Source organism: Falco punctatus (assembly GCF_963210335.1).
Source record: "Falco punctatus genome assembly, chromosome: 1".
Lineage (NCBI taxonomy): Eukaryota > Metazoa > Chordata > Aves > Falconiformes > Falconidae > Falco > Falco punctatus.
In genome coordinates, this window is record NC_137580.1 from 27,810,715 (window position 1) to 27,833,876 (window position 23,162).

General features: G+C 34.5%; 1 protein-coding gene across 7 annotated transcripts in view; it reads left to right on the forward strand.

Moving 5' to 3' along the window:
- Positions 1-23,162, forward strand: part of ARAP2 (ArfGAP with RhoGAP domain, ankyrin repeat and PH domain 2) — a 143,502-nt gene that overhangs the window by 15,960 nt on the left and 104,380 nt on the right. For 6 of the 7 annotated variants that reach the window (XR_013929704.1, XM_080397040.1, XM_080397039.1 and 3 more), the window contains exons 2-7: positions 3,715-4,775; positions 12,001-12,071; positions 13,003-13,082; positions 17,970-18,052; positions 18,852-19,208; positions 22,543-22,612. Coding sequence is in view for 6 of the 7 variants with exons in the window: in XM_080397040.1 (XP_080253166.1) it covers positions 3,910-4,775; positions 12,001-12,071; positions 13,003-13,082; positions 17,970-18,052; positions 18,852-19,208; positions 22,543-22,612 (1,527 nt within the window). In the remaining variant the exon portion in view is untranslated. Of the gene's footprint in view, positions 1-1,020; positions 1,204-1,465; positions 1,581-3,714; positions 4,776-12,000; positions 12,072-13,002; positions 13,083-17,969; positions 18,053-18,851; positions 19,209-22,542; positions 22,613-23,162 lie in introns of all 7 variants that reach the window. The other variant, XM_080397037.1, reaches the window with a different exon arrangement.

The window sequence follows — 23,162 nt, forward strand, 5'->3', positions numbered from 1 at the left end:
AAGAGCACTAATATTGAATACTGTTGGTTACTTATACTTGTTACAGTACAAATATGGATGTGAAAGTGACTATATGTAGATAAATGTGTATATATCATATATATGCACTACATCTCTAATGCTGTACAAACATTCTTCAGGGTTTCTTATGATGTATTCCACAATTAAAACTGTGGAGGAGATTACATTGTTTTAAATTGATATTAATTACATTGAAATAGATTAATCTGTTGAATAAGGTGATCCTTGAATTCTGCTTTTCTACATACTTCTTGAGCTTAAGCCTTTAGTAAGGATAAAATATTGCAAGAAACGATTCAGTATTCTAGCCTGCAGTACAAATATTCACCAGTGTGATTTGTTTATTTGTTTAGCTGTTTGTTACTTGAATCTTTGAGTAGTCAAACCAAAACAGGTGTCAGTATGACCCTTTGTTCAGACCCACAAAAAATGTGTGACTGAACTTATGGTAGCTAACCAGCTGTATAGCTAGGCTAGACCTATAGCATGTCTTTATAAATCTTGATGTATGCATTGACAGCTTCTGCTGTAGATTACTACAGAAAATGAAAATGGCTTGGGCTTCAACTTCTACTGGTAATGGCATTTATGGTCAAAGTGTCTTTCCAGAGAGCAGTTTCTTCCTTTCTCAGTCTGCTACGTTTCATTTGTAAAATATGCTGCAAAAAGTAATGCTTCTTGCAAATTTGGAAACAAAGTTTGTTCTGTGCTAGGTAATCCTCTGCATTGTTATCCTCTGCATTGTTATGTGGTTTATACAGACATGGGTTAGGATCCAAACAGCTGATAATACATGGCTATTTGAGTTCCTGAGTAACAATGCTGGAGACGTTCCAGAATAAGCTGTGTAGGCAAAGGTATTGCATGTAGAAGAAACAGCATTTAGATACTGAAAAGTGTGTGTAGGTGTGTGTATATATATATATATTTATATAAAAAAATATTTGTAAATATACAACTGAAAGCTACTTTCCTGTGTCTTTTTGGTTACTGCTGAAGATGGAGGGGTTGCGAGAAAGATACTGTCTGAGAATAAAACAATAATACCTCAGAGAAAAAGCCAGACACTACCATGAAACCCAGAACTGCCACAGAAGGTGGAAATGGCTGAGATAACCAATTGCTAACTCCAACTTTAAAACTCTTAGATTGATACATCGAGATCTACAAACCATTGTAGAGGTTTTGTATACTTGAACATGTGGGTTGTTTGGGATTGTTTTTTTGGTTGTTCTGTTGGTTTTTGGTTTGGAGTTTGTGTTGTGTTTTTTTTTTGGGGGGGGAGGTGTTCAATAACGGGTATGTGAAATACTATTTTCTGGCACAGACAGTGCCTGTGTGATACTTTTTGCCCACTTTAGTAATTTCTGTAGCAATTATTTCTCATTCTGTACTCATAGTACATATTGAACTTCTTAAGAGAGTATGTATTTGTATTTTTTAGGGTTTAGAGATGGGTGGAGGCCCTAAGTTCAACTTCTATGTCTAGAGGCTCATTGAAAAGCTTGAGAAAATGCTGATGTCTGAAGTTTTCAGAGGAACGATGAGTGCTTAGATAAGTATGTAGGTTGGGAAAGGACAACGTTAACTTTAAAAGCTGATTGTTAATCAGTCTAGCTCAATCCAAGGCGTTTTGAATGTAAATGACTTGAGAATCTTTTGAGAAGGGTTAACTCTAACAAAGCTGATCTTTCTTGAGAGGTTGCTATCTGACTGGCCTACAGAGTCATCTCTAAAAATTGTATGTATTGTATGTATTCATTTATTTGTATGAACTTTTTGTTCAAGATAAGTCACTTCTCAGACTTGTGCAGTGATCAAAGCTGATAAAAATATTGCCCCAAAAATGAAGTTAAAGAGATTAGCAAGAATCCAAAGACATATTTTAAATAACAGAACATTTATAGTAAGCATGCTGTGTTCATTTTTACATTTTCAGAAAAATGTAGGTTTGTTCATCTTTTTTTTCTTATTATTATGTCTCTCACATACATATATATATGGTGTAAGTATAGAGAGTTTTTTTACCTGTTCTTGATTGCCACTTTCTGAAAACATGGTAGTAATAAAGATATTTACAAAATCTTAGAAGAAAAGACTTCTAATTCTTGAGTTAGTTATTTAGTCATTTATTTCATAATAAAGTACAATTACTGATAGCAGTGATAACGGTTGTACTCCATTCAGTATATGATTTTAAATTTAATTGCATGTGGCTTTGGGGAATGAGGAGGGGCATAGTTTTGTTTATGATTACTTTTCTGAAAAACAACTTGGTTACTCAAAAGACCTTGGTGAAATCTTACAGGAAGAGGTTTTATCCTTTATTGGAGGAACTTATATGGTACAAAAGTAATCAACCTTTTAAGCTTCAATTCTTAGATCATAAGTAGTACCCTTCTTGCCAGGAAATATTTTGAAAAATAAGTATCATTACCCACTACCGTGGATATATTCTGGATATATGATTTATTTTCTTTCTAATTGTTATTTAAGTCTTAACCTCTTCTACTGAAGCGGTTCTTTCTTTTCCAGGCTGCTTAAGGCTAGTACCTGCATGCCAGGACAGCTGCTACAGTCAGCAGGATTGCCTAAGGCCAAATTACCCTTTATGTGGGAAGAGGGAGGTGAAGAAACCTGCTGACTGCAGCTGATCTTAAACCTTCTTTAAAGAAATGTGATTTCAGGCTGTCTCAAACACCTTCAGAATAGTACCTTCGTTGTCTGCTTTGGATTTTGTAAATTGTGAATTTGGATATGGCCCTGAAGAAAGAACTCGAGATAGGTGGTAGAAACTGGACAGTGCCAAGAGCTGAGTTGGGAAATACTGAGGAAGAACTGTCATCGGCAGTTAAGATGCCAAATGTCCCTACTGTGGAGTCCAGAACTTTCCTACGGGGTTATGCTAGTTTGTGGCCAAGAGAACTGCTTCCTTGGCAGAGCTGAGAAGCTCAGTAGTTACCTGTTTCCTGTTTGCCTTTGTGACACTTCTCTGAAGGGCCTGATCTTGCAAGGTGTATTTTGATCACCTCCATAGCTTTCTGACTGTAGCTTTTTAAACAATTAAGGCACTTCCCACTCCCCCCACCCTCTGTTCAGAAACTATTCTACCTTTGTAAACTATTTTATTGGTTACTGCACTTTTTCAGTTGGATGTTCAGTTGAAGAGGGCTTCAATTCACAGTTCACATAGAATGCTTTAGCTAGTCATTTTCACTTTCTCCCACTGAAAACATGTTTCTGTGCTAAAAAGAGTTTAAGGCTCAGAAGTTAAGGGAGTAGAAGCCCTGCGCTGTAGTTAATTGGTGCTGGCATGGGAACAGGATAGCTTTAGGTTCCAGCTCTGTCCTAGATTGCTTTTTCTCCCCCTTATATCCAAATACTGTGTAATAAGTGTGTGTGTAGATAAGTGGTTTATCTCTTAACTGTTCATGTTAATGTTAACTACTAGGATTATATATTTTAAGATTCTATTACTTATGCTGACTTAAGACTTTGATTTCTATATTCTCTTTATAGAGGCCTAGATAAAAGGACAGAGAGGTTATGCAGTTTATGCCCTTTGAAATTTTCATATATAAGCAATTTAAAAATATTACTGTCCAAATGACAGGGAGCCTTTCAGAATTTTGTCCAAGATTAATGTGAATTCAGATGGGATTTTTTTTAAATTTCTCTTTTTCATTTTCATAGGTTTGCAGTCTTTAAAAAAAACCCAAACATCAGTTCAAACTGAAGGAACCTGAGGAAGTGTCTTGAAGAAACTGATGTTCTCCGTTGGCTGGCTGATACCAAGTTTAAAGGGCTTTGTTGCTAGTGAATATGTATGCATCCTGACTATATTTCTACTTGACTGTGGGGCGGAATATTCGGAATGAAGCTGCCATCATGTCATCCACAGACAATGGCACTGATATTGAAGAATTCTTGGTCAACATAAACTTGGGGCAGTATCTTCCTAACTTTAAAGAGTATGGCTATAACATTGTGACAGACTGCATGGGAATAAATAACAGTATACTTCAGCAAATGGGAGTGTTGCCTACAGGGCATCGCAGAAGAATTCTTAAGCAATTAGACACCACTCTTTCAAAAATGCAAGGAGGTTCTCTTTTGTGTGAAAATCTAAAATTCAAAAATTTGAAAGGTTCAGAAAAGCAGCAATATTTGTCCTCAGATCAGGAGTCTCCAATAAGCAATTCAAGTATAGACAGGACTAGCTTGATACCTGCAACATTGTCAGAACAGCTTAATAAAGCTTACATTGGTAACAAAAGGTTTGATCTTGCAGAACAAAACTTATTAGAGGCAAATGACGATTGCTTTAAAAATTCAGATTTTTCTAGTTTATACCAGAATTCAGACAGAATGCTAAAAGCTATCCATCAAATTGGATGTATTAAGATGAATACTCAGCCAGATACATCACTGGAAGAAGCTGCTGCATACCAAGCTGATGAGCGCTTGGCTGGCTGTTTGGCATTTCATGATCCTCCTACTTCGTTTGCTCATTCATGTGAGACAAAATACAATGAAAACAAACATCTCATGTTTTCAGATGAGGATGATTTATCTGATAGTGAGCCAAATTCTCCATTCTTTAAGTTTAAAGGAGAAATGATAGACAATGACTTATATGGTTCTTATGCACAAAACTGCATGAAAGTATTTCCAAGAGCAACCCGGTCTTTTATATTAAGGCATCGGCCTGTACCAGAAATTCCAGAATCAAGTGAAGTTCAAGCTTCATCAAGGTAACTGTTCTTTCTTTCTCATAAAGAATTGCTATCATTGTAGAAATTATGGTTTGGGGTTTCTTGCAGGTTTTTTCTGTTTGGGTTTTTTTGTGGACTTTCAATGCATGTGCTGTAGATACACTGGATTTGGTATAAATGTTGCCAAATAAATTGAAGGAGGATAAGCTTCAATGCAAATGAAAAGCACCAATGAGATTATAAAGGGAAATTTTAGAACAATGTTTCCTTATAACCTCCCCAGTCATCCTTGCATTGACTTATTTTCAAAGACAGGAATCTTTATTGCTTTAGGTATAATCCTTCTTAAAAAAAAATCAAAGAAAGGAATCTTTATTGCTTTAGGTATAATCCTCATTAAAAACAACTATATCAAGCATTTTTAAAACTTAATCTGTATGCTGTTAAGATGGGGAAGAATAGAAATACATAAATGTTACAAAACCAAGATTGAAAAATAACAAAAAGTTGTTGAATCTCTTCCAAACCAAAACATTGCTAATAATATTAATTAGATATAGTTCCAGTGTTTCTGATGAAATTCTGATCTGTCAGAGGAAAATGGTGACAAAATAGTGTTTTCAAGAGTGCTAAAGCTTCACCCTTAAGAATAAAATTCTGTTTTTATGATGAGACAATAATTTTAAACCACCAGTATTCAGTTTGTATCTTATAAATTTTACAGCTGTATCTTTCAAGGGATGCTGTTCTTGGAAAATAAATATTTATTATTTTATATATGTAACCTATAAGAAAGATCTAGCAAGTTTTACAGACCTACACATGTTAATGTAGTTTTATCTAAAAAGTGGGGCAAAATTTAGAAAATCCTTCTTGTCTGTTTTGTGTATTGTATGGTGTAGCTACCCTGTAAACAAAGAAAGATGCATCTGATATGATTGTATGGATGGGCATAACAAGATGATTACACAAGAATCTTAAGTTCTAGCCTTAAAACACATAAAATTTATATGTAAATATAAACAGTTGTTGTTTTGAATTAGAATAGGACATTTATTTTGTAGAGGAGATAACTACATTATCCTGTAGGCCTATAGCAAGGACTTTCTTCAAGATGGGTCTTAGATTCATTTTTAAATTGGTTGTCATTTAACTGTTAAATCAGCACATGAATGCAACCAGTTTGTCATATTAGGAGTTGGCTTTTGCTCGTGTTTTCATGATAACAAAACCTTAGCTTTTAATGATGTTTAGTATAAAAATATTCTTGAGGCATTCCATCAGGAAAAAAGTGGAAAAAGGGAGGGGGAGTTGTACAGGAGAGATGCGAGAGGTGTTCAGAGTTTATGTAATCTTTTTAAGGATAGTTCTCTGCAGCATTGGTGAGGATAGTATTGGATAGAGTCCTATAAAGTTTGTTATGATAAATTGCACTGGAAAGTTTGTATTTGTTTCAAAATACTCATGTGGTGTGGGTGTGGATTTTTCTTCCTTCAAAATGGTTGAGTTCATAGTTTGAATCCACAAATTAGTGAGTAGCACTTACTGTCTTGAATAAGAATTAGTTGTTGTAGCTTGTCTTGCAGAGCTATGATGGAATGTAACGGAAAAGGTCTGATGTTAGAACTTAACTCCAGGCCTATCTTAATAAAAGTAATATTGTTTGAATGTTAAAAATAATAGGCACAGAATGTGCAGTTGATCATAATATTACAGGTTACGTAAATGAAGAATGTCTCCCCACAGACTGATTTGTAATATTTTTGGTTCTGTTAACTATATAATCTTTTACCTGTCATGCTGGTTAAGTGTCTTAAACAGAGAAGAAAAATCAATGCAAAGGCATATGCAAAGTTTTGTCAGCGTAGTCATATCCAAATCATTAGGTTGCACTTTTTAAAGTAAAAAATTATTATTTTTTTTAAACCACTAGCTATGCCTGGAAGGGACATGTCTGAGAATGTTTTGTATTTAGCTTGTCTTTCATCTCCATATCTTAGCGGTTAGAAACATTGTTAGCGAGTTTATACATGCCCTAAATACAGAGTTTTCCCAGCATTTATGTTTCTTTTAGATTACTGAAAGAAGTCAGTACTAAACGTTGTAATACAATTGTCTGATTGAACAGATGGAGCGACAAAGATTCTTTGCAACAATTAAGATATTTTTGTATGCCTTAAAAATTGTTTAATCAGTGTGTTTTACGTTGCCAAAAAAAATCGTGTTTATTGAAACTTCAGTATAATCGTCTTTAAGTGAGGAGTAGCTTTACATTAAGTTTGGTAGAGTGATTATTGCTACTTTATATAATAAAGCTAGTCCTGCTGAGCTGAAATGGGAATCTCATCCTAAAAGATAACAATAGTTACTAAAAGAGTACTATTAACGTCTTTTGAGAAACAGTCATCCAGTAGAGAGTATATGCTATATTTATAATCTTCCCACCATTGAAGTAAATCCTTCAAATCAGAGTCTATTAGTGATTGATATGTGACTGGGTCATTACCCACCATTTCGATTTGCGACCTCCAACTTATTTTGTTCATCTTTATGCTCCAGTTATAACAATATGGAGATCTTGAAGGACAAGTAGCTGTTTGTCTGAGCAAGGTCAAGGTTAAACCAGAACTTAAACTTCACAGAAACATTCTTGATAACCTTGCTGAGTATTTTTTTTTAGAGGCAAAGAACTAATGCAGAACTTTAAAATAGCAGCTTGCAGCATCTTTAACATCAGGAAAGATCATGTCTGCCTTACAGAACTGCATAGACAAACATCCTCAACTGACTTTTATTGATAGACCATAGTTTCATCTGTATTACGTTTTGTGAAGGCTTTTCCATAGAGGCAGAGAAATCCTGCTGAAATCTGGGAAACTCAGTGTTTCTTTCTAGTCATTCATGGATATTAGTCTTCAAATTTTTATGCAAGGAAATGATTTTCTTATGATCTCCTATGTGCAATCTGGCACAAAAAGTTCACAGGGTGAGTCTCCTTATGTCCCTTACCAGTGCTGTGACCGTGTCACTTTTAGTTACTAATGGTGTGCTTGCCTTGCTTGCAATTGTATTTGCTTCCCTGTGCCTCACTTGTGCTCCTGGTTCTTGCCTGTAACAAAACACAGCTGATAAGACATTATAGCATTTTAGGAGTTGGAAATATATTGGTTTTCTTTCTTCTTTGAAGTATATGTGGCATCACTGTAGTACTGAGGGGTGCAAATATTTTTTTTTTTTTTTAAAGTGACAATTACACAGTGTTCTTGATAGTGGTGTCATTGTGCAGATTTTAGTAGTGTTTTTGGGTTATCAGTATTGAAGCGATGCATAGTTATGTTAGATTCTTGTCAGCTAGACTTTTCCTTCTTATGATGATCTCTCTGTTGACGCAGAATTGGTAAAGATGACTTGAAAGATGTTTAAAAGCACTAGAATTATTAAGGGGATTGCAAATCATATTCTAAAGTTAAAATAATCAGCATCCAAAACATCTTTATTAGACTGTCATCACCCTTTCTGAGACAGTGCATTCTGTATTTAGGTGAGAAATCTTCAATTTTTAATGTGGTTCGCCAGTCGTGTTGCGGAACAGAACAAAGAGTTAAACACAGAGGGTTGGAAGTTTCACGGTCAGTCTTGATACTTTTGGTCTAAGTGACTTCTTCCATTTACAGGCTTCAGTAAAAGCTTCTGTAAGACAAAATAGTGAAAGTAATGCAGTGGATGGAGCTAACTATTGATGTGTCTTTAGTGCAAGATTGAAGATAATAAGCATAGAGAGAGTTTTATATGCTTTGGATCATGTCATTTAGCAGTCACTCAAGTGAAATAGCTACTGTTGCATCATTCAGAGCAGCAATCTGTTCAAAGAAAAAGCTTAAGCAGATTTATGGCGTGCTAAACCTGTTTGTTATACAAGATTGCTACACAGAAAATTTCAGACTGATGAACTCTATATGCTTTAGGTTTTTTCATATCCCTCAACTTTGCTGTATTCTTCAGAAGTGGGATTGCTCTGATTGTTCGTTAACAGAAACAAGAACAACTAGATCAAAAGTAATTCTGGAGAAGCTGCATTTGGGGGAAAATATAAATGAAAGAAATGAATATTGATCCTTGTGCTGAGCAGGCACTATTTGTTTTCTGCAGCTGGCAGATCCTATGGTTGAAACTTCTTGCTTGGTGCTGATACTGTTTAGACTCTCTTTCTTAACATATAAATGGTAAGATTGCTAATGAGGTGCCCAAGCTGGTGCTGCTGTGTCCCTCTGCTTGGTGTTCTGTCACACAAAACGAGTGTTTCAGGAGAGAAAAGCTGCTCTTCTTTTCCTATGGTCAAGCATCACAACTAATTTACCTCTGCAAGCAGTCCATGAATCTGACAGCACACTGGAGTGCTTTTGACATGTTTGCATTATGGGAGGGTTAGGTCTTCAGACAGACAGAAAAGAAAACATGCTTTGAATGAGCTTGAAAACAAAAGCCTCGTTCATTGAAAACACTCAGCAGATGAAGGTTTTGAAGCAGACTGCTTGCAGTGACCTCTCTCCCTCACTTTATTTGTGAGGTGACAGCAGTATATTGAATAAAACAGCTGAGCTCAGTCCAGTGCAAAGCTCTTGCCTTTCCAGTTTCTCAGTCTTTAGCAGGACCAGTCACTGCCTCATCACACCCTTTCATCCTGTTTATTCTTAAGGAAAGGGTGGTGGGGAACAGTATGCTGCCCGAGCCACATCCGGTACCTCTTAATATATGAAAATAGTGGGTCTTAATCTCCACAGTTGTTACAAAGAAATAATTTAATTGAAATTATTATTATGTATTTGTAAAATTGGCGCTCTTTGTGATTGGCAGACTGCTTGCACTAACCTTCCTTTAAAGAGCAAAATTAATGATCATCTTTATCTGAAGAGATATTACATTTTGGAAATGGTTAAGGAAAGTCAGAGATTAGTGTGGATAAAAGATATTTTTTTTTACATCTTATTTGCTTCCAGAGAAGTCTTCAGTATTTTTCTGTTTTTTTCATCCAGGTATTCAGTTTGTACAATAACTAACTAGCTGTTCTATTGAGCATTAACAAATTATTACAATTTTATAGCTTGTACTGTATGTTGTTTGTTATACGTTGTCATTCAAGCAGATATTCAAAGTAAACTTGTTTCATTTACTTTATATCTTGAAGTAGTTTTTACTTGACTTAAGTTAGAATAGAACTTTGTTCTCAAAAAATGACAAAATTTTTATTTCTGGTTGTGAGGATAAAGACTAATTTGCTTATTAGCAGGTTTTCTTGCCATGTATACGTACATGTAGGTGCATAATAAAAAAAGAATATACACATCCTGAAAAATATGTGAATTTAAAAAAGGCAAATCTTTGTAAACTGATTTTTAATTTTTTCTTTCCTTCTGACTTTATCTTCACTCTTTGCTGTTACCATTGTCCTCTTTTAAATCAATCTACCCTAAAATGAAGTCAATGGCTCACTGATTTACATAAGGAAGAAAACTGTGATTTTAAAACTTCTTTGAGTCAAAGCTGCTTGGCTGTATCTCTAATTCGTTTCAATGCTATTAATACCCTTAAAAAATTCCCAACCTAACAACAAAAAATATCGTCTGTTTTGAAAAAGTTAGATATGTGGTTTTTTTTAATAAGCATATCAGGTTCTTTATAACTAGATTAGTACAAATGCATGAAGTTAGTTGGCTAATGGAGCTTCAAATGATGTAACTACATCCATTTTAGTAAGATGTATGAAGAAACACAGACTTTTAAAGTATTTGCTGTGTACTTTTTGTAATTATACCTCGGGAGAGTAACAAATCACGTATGACAGCTAGGCTATGATCCACCATCACTGGCCAAACTCACCCTGTGTTTTCTAAAACCAGGATTTTACAATATCATTGAGGAACTTAATTGATATAACCTGGATAACACTTGAAATGTCAAGTAACTATAAACAGTGCAGCTTCTGTGTTGAATTTAACCTAATAATTTGTTTGGTGCAGGTTAATGCATGAGTTAAAAATGATATGAAATACTTCATAAATGTATGCTTTCTGTTGTAGAGGAACATCAGCCTGTAATATGGAGTAATTCAACTTGGACTTCATGGGACAGTATTTCTAAAGTTTTGAATATAGCTAATCTTAAAAGAATAAAATTTCTCAGTATGTCAAGTGGGGAAACAAAAATTAGGAGTATCGATATTTTTGGTAAAACATACTTTGGTTTTAAGGATGGAGGACCTGTTAGAAAAACTTCAGGGATCTTGTATGGCATTTAACAGTCACTGAATATTCTATAAGGATGCAGTAGGATCCATAGCACTTATTTCAAGCAGAGAAAATGAAATTAAGAGGAAAAATTACTAACTATTGATGTTAACTGGGGAAATCAGAGCTTGGCTGCAAACAGCTCTAATACAGACTCCTGGAGTAGTAAAGATGGGGTAGAAATTTACTAATTCAAGCATATTTGTTCCTGTGTTGTTATTCTAAAGGTGCTGTCTCAGCTTGAAATCTCAATAATAATAAAGCAACAACAATAATTTAAAAAAATAATGTGATTTTTAGGAGCATGATGAGTGCCACTATACATGAAATTGCTGAAATAATTAAGGGCCAACACAACATCAAGAATAAAATAATTTTTCTGTTGTGTGTGGGGACACATTCTTATCTATCTACAAAACATGCAGTGGTAGTCACAGGCAGTACAATGTCTTTTGTGTCTCAGATTGAAAAATTTCTGGAAAAAAATTGACCTTAGAAAATCAAAACTTTACAGCAGTTTTTTTTCAGTGCTTGAGAGCTTGTTTTATCTGGTTTCCCATGCCCAGGCTTCCTTTGAGCTTAATGTTAAATTAGACTTTCATAGTACATTCTTCTTTAAATATAGTCATTGATATCTGTGTGAAGGAGAAGGGAAGGTAAAGGGTAGGGAAGAATGTGGAATCTCCATGCTTCCCAGCAATCTAAATGTATCATAAGGTCAATTCAAAACCAATGCACACACACAGAAAAACCCCAAACTCAAGATGTGTGCTAGAATCAGAAAAGTATTTAGTGTGAGAAAGGGAGAAAACCTCATTTTTAGGTGACTTTTAAATTAAATCAGAAATTTTCTCAAGACTTAAAATTGGCTGTTTCTATATTTGTATATAATTTTAATAGCCTAACTGCATAAGATATTTTTGCTCCATTTCTGGGAAATTTCATTTAATGTTTTTATTCTGTGCTTTGTTTTATTCAAGTTCCCTTCAGAAAAGAAGAAATGTGGATCCTGTAAATATTTCTTGCACTGGGAAGCAAATTTCACAAAACAGTGAGTCAAACATGTTAATATTTACTTCTTGAATACTGAGGAAAAAACTTTAGACATGAAGGTGTCTGAAGTTAGTATAGATTTGCTTATTTTAAGAAATACCGGTCATCTGGAAGGTCTGGGGGAAAAAAGTAATAGCAGAGCATTTAACTGCTTCTGCATTTTTACTTACTTTCTGTTTATGAACAAATATAATGAAAATTATAAAATCTACTCTTTAAACCTAATTTATTTTAGTATACTTTTTTAGGCTACAGTATTTTGAGTTTTCTAAGATTAGATTCAGATTTCTTAAGCAGAGTTAGCTTTTTCTTGAATGTTACAAGACATGTATTCCTGAATAAGGCTGCTTAATTTGTTAGTTAGTGCTCATAGCTCCAGGAAATAACAGAAAATTAATCGTATTAAATAGTTTACTGGAAGAGTGTAGAAGACTTTTGCAGTCAGTTGTAAACAAAAGTTCTTTCAAGCTCTAGAGGTGTGTCTTGTTTGAAGTTATGCATATTAATTTCAAGTGAATACTTGATGGCAAAATGAACATTGTGCACAAATGAGTTTTCGTGTGTTTTGGGTTAGTTGTTGTGTGGGGTATTTTTTGTTGGTTATGTTTTTGTGTTGTTGGTTTTTGTTTAAGTCAGAATAAAAGGACATTTTGGAGCTATTGCTTCTAAGAGTGTGCAACAGAAGTTTTGGTTTTTTAGCTTGATGCAGGGTGGGAAAGAAGAAAAATGCCTGTATGCAAGTAATAGGCAAATTACATAGTAATAATAGTAGTAGTGTCTGACTAGGTAGTGACTGAATGGGAAAACTGTCTGAAGTTCAGCTAGAAATGAGAAATTGTTTCTTGTTCTTCAAAATTCCTTCTGAGAAGGATGGAGATGATTTCGTTAGTACTTTAATAGAGCATTGATGTATGACTCTTTCCTTTAAGACACTTCCACAGAAGAAAAGCCACCTATCATCTCTCCATATGGGGAAACCTTTATTTGTGACAACCCTGAAGATGCTAAGGTAAGTTGAGAAGTCTGGTTATAAATGGTCTGTCTTATTTTCAGTCTTCATATTATGTATATTATATAGCCCTTAAGGTGTTTTTTTTTTTTCCTCTGCTTCTTCAGTTCCCAGTACCTTTTCTGTCTTGTTAGGTACATGCAAAAGGTTTATACTGTAAATATTTGTGGACTAGTGATTCTTCTCAACTTTGAGATACACTTTGTACTGTTCAATACTAAAAAGAAGTGTGGCGTGTGTTGGTTAGGTTTGGTGGGGTTTTTTATTATTATTTTTTGCTATTTTAAACAACATAGGATAGGTAACTGACAGTTTTCTTTTTTTTTCAAATGCCCAGAGCTGCCATATCAAATATAAAAGTCAGTTACAGGCAATTGCAGTCTACCTTGATGCATTCCTTTTACCCTCTTAGGTACAATGGTGTATTGTAATACTTTGTGCCTAAATGAGGTTAAGTGGTGGATAACCATTAGAATTGACTAGTAAAGGTGTAAAATAGCTTTTTGCGCTTCTGATAATTGTGGATCAAGACTGGACAACTCTATACAGGCTTATGTATGTCCTATGAAAGAAGTTTACATGTTAACTTAGATGATCTAATGGTCACTTTTGGCCATACCCTTTTTTAATTCCTGTATATGAAAGTTCTCGGGACTTCTGATATTTTTCATACATCCCTTAAACTTCCTGTATACCCAGAAAGTCACTTTTGTTGTAGGATTCTCTGAAGAGAACAGTTTTGTTGGGGTCAGTTATGAATGATGTGAATGCCGCAGATGGCATGTGGACAGACTTCTTGAATCATGGGGAGATCTGGGAGGTAAATTAGCTTAGTGAGGCATCTGCCACATGGTGTGAATCCCAGCTCCTACTTCTGTCTCAGAAGGATACAGACCAGAAATCGTTGGTTCTGTAATTGCTTATACTTGTCCCATCTGATCTCAATCCAGACAGTTAGAGAAAACAGTAAATTATTCTTAGTTTCTGTCCTAGTCTTTGCTTTAATGTTTCACTTTTATAACTATTGTAAACTGTTGACTAAAATGAAAGCAATACAGACTGCAATTCGGAAAGCAAAACAGATGCCTAGGATTTCCCCCCCCCCCCCCCCCCAATTTTAATTTGGTAGGAGTTTTTCAGTAGAGAATAAGTGGTCCAAATTTCATCTTCTAATGGGAGTGGTTTTAGAAGCATAAAAATCTTCTCTGGTTTTGGTGTGTACTTTCTTTCCTCTGGAAATATGTTTTGTACTTTTTTTGTTGACTTTTTAATGAGGTACACGTAAATTCATGTTGTTTCTCCTTCTAGTTCTGGTTATCTGCACACAAAAGTGAATTTTGAGCTTTCGTTTTCTTTCCTTGTGTACGGTCTTGTCTGTGACAGTTGCCTCTGCCAATGTCTTTAAAAATTCAGAATTTTAACATCTTTGTACTTAGTTCAATGGCATAAGCAGGTTTTCTAGAAGTTTCCTAGCCTTGTTACTACTTAACATCATTCTGTACATATCATTGAAATACTTGGTTGGAAAAAAGCATACCCAGGGAGGTTGTTGACAATCTTTCTTATCTTTAAAAGGTACAAAATACAAAAATATCATGCTGTTAAACTGGATTAACTGCTTCAAATGAAATTGCTATTTTTGCTGATTTTATAATCATGATTAATGCAGTAATTATAAAATACTTTTCCTGATCTGAAGGTTTGGATTTTAATTATCATTTTCATGTAAGTGAACTGGGTTTTGAGTTATATTTATCACATGCCTGTTGGAAACGTCATAGTTAATTTTAGTTCCATTAGAATTTAATTGCAGACAAAGGTCATCAAGAAGAACCATAAAACAAAGATGCTAAGATACATTTCACTTTCAGATTTTTTTCAGTAGTTATCAAGTATCCTGGGAACAAATAAAAGAAAGTTTACAGAATGCTGTAAAGTAGCTGAGATTTTAGGGCTTGTAACTGCTGCTTTATTTTAAAAGAAACCTCACATGAGAATATAGTTTGTCTATAAACAAGAAAAATTAGCAAATTGTTATACTGACTGAAGTTTGTTCTAAGGGCTTATATACTATTACCCTTCTTCCTGTTTCATTGGTGTAAAAAAGAGAAGGCTTCTATAGGCTTTTATAAAGGGATCGTCTGTAGAAATAGGTAGCGAGTCACTACAGACTGGAGGTAAGTAAGCATAAGAAAATAGTGAATTAAGGCTATAAAGAAAATATGTCTTTGAGTTGGGTTAAGAAGAAAGAACTAGAAGCAGAAACCTCTAAAGGGCAACCTGAAGAAGGAGCGTTTTTGTAAAGTATTGATTTTAAAATAACACAAATAAAAACCCAAATGTTTTAGACCTGATTTATTGTTGTGTCCAACTGAAGAATCTAGTATGTTAGAATTCCTTCACAGAAAAACTGCATTGTAATGAGTTTAGACCTCCAGAGTAAAGGATTTGCTTTTTTTCTTGCTGTAGGCAGTCAGACTAAATTAAACATGCATATTGAGTTCAATAAGCTATGTGAGCTCCTAAGCATTGTTCTGCTGTGGAATGCTGGCCAGATTGCAAATCTTACCACTTTAAAATACTAAGGGTTCTTATTTTAGGAGGAGTTTATCTTTATGGACCTGTATAAAATTGTATTGCCAAACCATAATTCAAGAATCAACCTGAGAACTGTGACATTAGCTTTAATAGAAGACTAAGGTAGCATCTCTTAAAGGAAGATGCTTGTCCTGAACGGCGTTGAGTCTTTGTTTAATGTAGCTTCAGTCCTGATACTCTTCATGAAGCTCATGTTTTAGCATTCAGGTTTCCTGACTTGCTGTTGTGATCAGCAGGGCTACCTGTTACAAAAAGCTAAAACCAAAAATGTATCTCAATAACTTCCTGATTGAAAGTAGAGGATTTTTATGCAGGGTTGCAAGTAGACAGTTCCATCTGTCTGGGATCCAGAAGCCAATTTCCCTTCTTAATGGTAGGTGCTTCCTATCCAAAGAACAGTACGTATTTGAGACAGTTTCTGTGTCATACATATATACACACCTATCTTTTAAGAAATACTTCTGTCTATAAAGATATCTGCAGGAGAAAAATGCTGCTGCTAACTTCTTTTGCATTATGCCTTAGAGATCCCAGGAGGTGGAAGATGGGAGTTTTGTCTCATCTTGAATCTGAGCATCTTGCAGAGTAATTCTGTAAACAACACATTGGAAATTCTTAGGATTTAATTTGGGTGAAATATACGTCTTTATGAGCAAATAGAACTCCCTGTCCCCAAAACCTGTCTTCGTTTGTAGACTTCTACATTTTAAAATCTACTGGCAATAGCAATGCATTTCTTGATTATTGCTTAGAAGTTCTCAGGCTCCCTGAATTCACTTGCCCAAATGTTGAAGTTTGCTGAGCACAAGCAGAACATAGAACTATTATCATAAAGGTTCATGGGAGAGAGGAAGAGGTACTACCACATAGCTTCAGTGGGTATGGTTTGCAGTTGCATCTTGGTAAACAAATGAAGATAAAGGATATTGACCATTTTTAGTCTGAAGATGCTTCCTGGGTAATATTAGCCTCCTGACTGTTGCATAGAAGTGGGACGCTGCCATTTCCCCTCTTTTGTGAGACTCAATCAATCCAAGCATTAGATAAGCAGTGGACAGGTTGCTTTTAAGTTTTCCATTTAGTTTGTTTGCAGATGTTTTGGTTTTTAATGATTTTTTTTTCCTAATCCATGCTACAACATTGTTAAAGTGTGGTGTGTGGGTGGTGGCTGATCTTGGGCTTCGGTGGGTTTTTTTGTTTGTTTGGGGTTTTTTTGGGTTTTTTTTTTTGTTTGTTTTGTTTTTTTTTTATATGTATCTGGCTGGCAGAGGAAGGCAGACTGCTCACCTAGGTTTATTCTAGCAGCAAACTGTGATTTCCACAATTTGTACTGCAGTGTACAGCTTTGGGCTATGTGCCTTTTTTTTTAAGCTGGCCTTTTCGTGTTGCCAAGTTACAGCCTTCAAATACAAGATGAAGCACTGCTCTTCAGAAAACAAATAGCAACTGTTGCAAAAGTTTTTCCACTTTTTTCTGTTATCCTTCGTGACATACACATCAAAGCCTGAATGAGTAATTTAAAAAGCTTCCATCAGAAAACACAAAGATGTTAATTTCAGGTTGTTGGTTGCTTTTTTAAGGAAGAGAGAAAAGTATCAAGAAGCTTGGTATGCAGTATGACTGTCAGATCAAGTTTAGGAAGTGTGAAATGTTATGTTCTTGAACAGTGTTAACCTTGACATTTTGTATGCTGCAAGCAGTTTGTGATAAAGATTTCTAAACAAACACTAATAAATGTGCCTTTTAGGAAGAAGAGCTTGGCAAGAAAATGTGAGATATTTGGTGTGGTTGAGTTTAGTGTTACTGTAGGAATTTGAATTTACCATTATTTTATTTTTAGTATGCTCTGAAGGCTGTACAATTAATTCAGAGAAACATTGATATGAAAGATAGGCTACTAGTGGCAAGGCATAAATGGTATGCTTAACCTGCATGCAACATGTGGCTTTTGAGCTTAGAAAATTTCAGGGTAAAATATTCAGTTGTGCTTCAAGAAACATCAGAGCACTACTATTTCTATGCACTGAATTTCTTCATTTATTTGTTTATATCAGCTATTTTGGACTGTGCTCAAATGTTTTATCTATTATTATTAAAAATGGAAATACCGAAAATAACATTTCTTAGAATACTTTTGAAAACATGATCTTCCAAATGCACGTTTGAAAATGCAGCAAAGAAAAGCTTTACTAGTTACGCTGTTGTTTGTGTGTGATTTATGTCTACAGTAATTTAAACATCACTTACTACTTCAATACAAACGTTGATTATAATGTATTTCTTTTCTAGGAACTCCATGGAAATGAATTCCTGGCTTCTGAAAATAAATTGGATCTAGGAACAAATGAGGAGTATTCTTACAAGAATCTATGGTATTGAATAAGAGTTATAGAGATATTCAAAATGCAAAGAGGAAACAATTATTTACTGATGTCACAAGTAGACCTCTACCTCTGAAGGCACAACTGTGACTGCATTTATTATTTTTTTTTTTCCCTATTTGAGCCTTTACCCCATGCTGTAGGAGGCGATGTTTGGCTCTGTGGCTGTCCCGAGACTTATGAAGGTTTAAGACTCTTGTGTATTTGGAAGATGTCCCTCTTTTCCCCAGTCAGAACAAAGATGAAATAAGTTTTAGTTTTGTATGTCTGCTAGCTAACCATGTCTGAATACTCTCATACTCTACCTGCTTATTAGAAAAAAAAGCACAACCAAACGCAAACCTAAAACCCATTCTCTAGCCCTCTCATGAGGTAGTGGCTAGTGGTTTGATGAAACGGGAGCTAATGTGCTCTTTAACTCTCCTGTCTGTACTTGGCTTCTATGGAGGTGGGAGATGGAAGAGAGGTAATGCAAGTCCTCCAAAATATAAAAAAGAGTGAGGCTAGTTTTCTGCAGAGGGAGAATTAATTTTAAACTTCTGTTCAGGCTTCTAAAGGAACCAGCAAGTGTTACCTTGCTGCTACTACTCCTGTTGAATGGAGAAAGTAGGATTCAGTATGGTCATGGTTATAAGATACATTGTCTTTAGCATGTCTGTGGTTATCAGAATGATTAAACAAGTTATAAACATGTTTATAATATCTTACCAATATTTGTTCTAATTAAGAATTTTATATAGTTGTGCATTGTAGCAATATATGAAGAGTAAAATGCAATTTTTCTTTCTAGTTCCATTAACAATCAGGAAGAGAAGACAAAGGAATTTGCAAAAAATGAATCACCGTCTAGGGAAAAGAAAGTATTATCACCAGAAGAATCTGAAAGTGAATCTGTGTATTCTTTTGTGGAACAATGTTCTCTGCCTTTAAAGAAAAAGAAAAATAAAACAAAAACATACTCAGCATCTTGTAGTAAGATACAATGTGGAGATTCAGATCGCTTGGTCAGTGAACAAATGCATTTTCAGCAATTTGATGGAGATCAAACTGTGATTGGAAATGAATCAATAACACCTTATGCTTGTTTTTATGGACCATCAGTAACGAAGGTTAAAGCAGGATGGCTGGATAAATTATCCCCTCAAGGGTATGGTATTTGCAGTGATTACTGTGTAATTGTGAGGATATATGTTTGCATGAGAGATGTTGAGTTCGTATTTGGTCACAGCTTACTATTAGTGGTGGGAAAGTGAACTAGTTTTGGTGCATAGGGCTTTTCTGAGTTCTTAAGTTTTTAATGATGTTATCTATTCTAAAGTTTACTTTGGAGGTGCACTCAGGAAAAATATTTTTATTAAAAGTGTTCATCACCACTCATGAACTGTAGCAGAAAAATACGAAAAAATTTCCAATATGTACATTTTTGCTGATTTTCTGTGGGCCACAAGGTTAGTGAAAAGAAATTCTGATTCTGAAATACAACTTCACCAATATGTCCATGGATGTATAAATTAATAATTAGTGTGACTGGAGATCCTGTTGGTTTCAGAATTGTGTGTATAAATTGAGCTTTGGCTTTAGAAATGCATCTAGGCTGAATTTTCTCCTGGTTTAGTTTATTGACATGCTGAAGTTTGATAGGAGGAATCTAAGTACAAGTCTTTCTTTAAGATTTGAAATAATGAAGAGAGGAATACTATAGAGAACAGACTGTCTGCCACATTTGTAGGTAAAAGAAAATTAAAAATCCTTATGTTTAATTTCTGTTATTTTCAAAAGGTTTTAAAATTGTTTTATTTTAATCTACTTTAAATTCCAGGTTGTCTTAATTGTTTTAAAGAGCACTCTTACCAGATCTTCCCTTCATAAATACTTGCGAACTGATGAAATTCTTCTTTCTCCTTAATAAACTGACTAAACTATTCTTCATTTTAAATTGTTCTGAATTCATTTTTGTATTGAAAGTGGCACAATTTTACTTTTAAAGTCTATTTCTGATCTTCACTATAACATCTAGAAATTAAACCTGTTATCCTTGTTAGCACTGTAATACATCTAGTCTAATGTACTTCTAAGCCTTAGTACTTCAGTGTTCTTTGTTCTTAAGAATCTATGTTTAGCTACACTAAAAGGTGGTATTAAACTGTTTGGCCTTTTCTTTCATAATTTGTGGCTATAATAATCCATCACTACTCATCAACTAGTACAGCAATTAATTTTTTATTTCAGTTTAGTGAAAAAGTTATGGAATTAAATTGGTTGAGAATACAGTCTGGTTTGAGCTCACTGGAAGGAGCTCTGTTGTATAGAAATTCCCCCCCCCCCTTTTTTTTTATTGTTCCTTTTTAAGACTTTTGATTTAGGAACTTTTAATGTCTTTGGTTTTGGCTTCATTTGTGTTAATACAGTGATACATTGTTGAAGCTGAATAATAAGAAGGAATTAACCTATTTTGCCGTCATGGAATTTTAATCTGCTCAAACATTTTTTTTTTTAAATTTTTTTTCAAAGTTTCATTCACATTTATGGATTGCCATTTTTTACTTTTTCTAAAGAATCAAATAATAATTACACACAGACTCAAAAGACTTTTCCCCAGCATAACATGCATTTATATATCTTTCTTTTTCAGAATTGTTAGTTTATTGGCTTCTCAGAGAGCTGCAGTTAGCTTTAACTTTTGTTTTATTTCACTTCTAGGACTTTTTTTAAACAACACTTCCAGCAATTAGCTAACAGAGTGATAAAAAGTATAGTTCTTATTTCCAGTTGACTCACGCTATTTGAAGGAATAGAGTTGTGAACAAAGTGTGAAGGCTTTAGATAAAGTACAGTATGAGAGTATATTATTTGAAAAAAGATGAGTCAACCACAAGATTGATACTGATAGGACTGAATAGAACAGTTGCAGCAGGGTCATTAGCTTTGAGTCACTGATACTCCTTGGCTAAATTTCAAGGACTTCTTCTTAAGCGTGGTTTAAGGAATGCTGCATTTTTTGAGAAAAGGTACTGTAAGAGAACCAAATATCTGAAGGTGTAAAGAAAGCAACCAAAAGAAAAAAAATATCTTTTTCATTCCTTAAAGCACTGTAATTTCTTATTTCAGTCCCTGCCAATTGGATGTTTCTTTCTGTTCTACTCCCTGTTAGCTGTGTGCGCGCACACCCATCCCCCCACCTTGCCTTGCCTTGCCTTTTCTCCTCCTTACAGAGCTCTCATTTACACCTGGTACTTCATATCTACTCAGGGGAATGAGTATATACTATTTTCTTAAATTGCTACAAATCATGCATTTCAAGTACAGCTTCTCTTTTTAGTTCACTCTAAATGGTAAAGCCATTCAGTTTACTCACACTGTACGTGGTGCTTAGGTTCACATTTTCTTCCCTGCATCATCTTGAAGTTTATTGACATTTTAATGGAAAATAGATTTTATATTGGCCTTTCCAGGTTATGAAAAATGATGATTTATTGTAGTCATATAATACAAGTTAATTAAGCCAGAGCTGCTATTTGATTAAAGTTTTGATAAACTATCACAGTCTACTAATCCTAAAGCAGAACACTCATTTAGCAGGAAAGGAAATAATGTTGGGAAAAGAGATGTTAGAGTGGGGTCTTGCTCTTGCTTAATTAACTTGTTTAATAGATTTTAGAACTGAAACTTTTATAGATGATAACTAATAGGCTGTCAACATTTTAAATGAGCATAATGGACTACTTCAGGTTCATGTAAAAATAATTTTTTAGGAGGTCCTTATAGAGCATGAGTTAACAGCAAACTGAAATAATCAAATGAGCCTCTCATTAATGATGTTCAGTTGATAACACAGACTGAAAATGAAATTTGATGTACTTGAGTGGTTTGGTGTGACTGCGATTTATTCATTGGCCAGGGAAGAGAGTTTTTGGGAGGTGTTGACTGGAGACACCATAACCTGTAAACAGAGATGTTCTTCTTATAAACATGGCAATGAAATGGTCATTTTAGTTTTTCAGTTTCTTTTTTGGAAAGTACCTTACAAAGCTTGTAATGCTTAAAGTATGCTCAGTGTTCAGAATATTCCTTTGTCTCCAACAAAAATAGTCAGTTCTCATCCTTGTTAATTTCAGGCAAAATTATACTATTGAAAGTTGTTTCTTTCCTCTGTCACTTCAGACATGATCTAGAGCATATGGGGAGGAAATAGAGAAAAAGAAAACTGAATTGATTAATAATATGAAGATACCAATTTATAAAAGAAGTCTAGAAATACTGCATTTCTTGTTTCCAGATCTTTTTATTATATAAGAAAACAGCGTTCTCCTTTTGGAAAGATATGATAGGGCTAAAATTTATTTTAATTTTCAAAATGTTTAAGCTGAAACACAGGAAGCTAAATATGATTTGACCTTTCTGTAACTTGTGCTTGGGACAGTCTTAAAAGCCAGTGTTAGTTTGTGTTTATTATTTTAATTGTATTAATTTTTGATTTACAGCAAACGCGTGTTTCAGAAGCGCTGGGTTAAGTTCGATGGAGACAGCATTTCGTATTACAATAATGAAAAGGTAAGTGACATGTTTTGTTCATGTTTGTGATGTAATGTGTGTATTAACACAAATGCATTTCCCTGAAGAAATTCAGAAATAAATGAATATTCATCTTGAATTAATTTTCAATTGCAAAGTACTAGGATGAGACATTATTAAATATTTTAAGGTGTCCTTGAGATCTTCATGTATTTTTGATGCTCTTGTTTTCCAAAAGGGCTTGTATTCCTGACCTTTTCAGATAAGATATCATTAGCTCTTCTTACTTTATGGAAAGTGATGCTGCTGCATTCTGCAAAACAGAACAGGATCATGCAAAACACATTTAAGAGATGCAGTGTTATTTTGGTGGTCACAAAGTGTCTTGTCATAGGAACCCAGCATGTTGGGTTCCTGAGAGACATTAAATGTGGTATGAAAGTCCTTTTAAAAATCAAACACCCACACACATGTTTACTCGTTAAAATGTCTCTTTCCTGTTTGTCTTCTAGGAATAATCATATATCATTGGACTAGGTTATGTTTGAATGGGTCTTTTTAAAATCAGCATAGTACTACCATGTCAGTG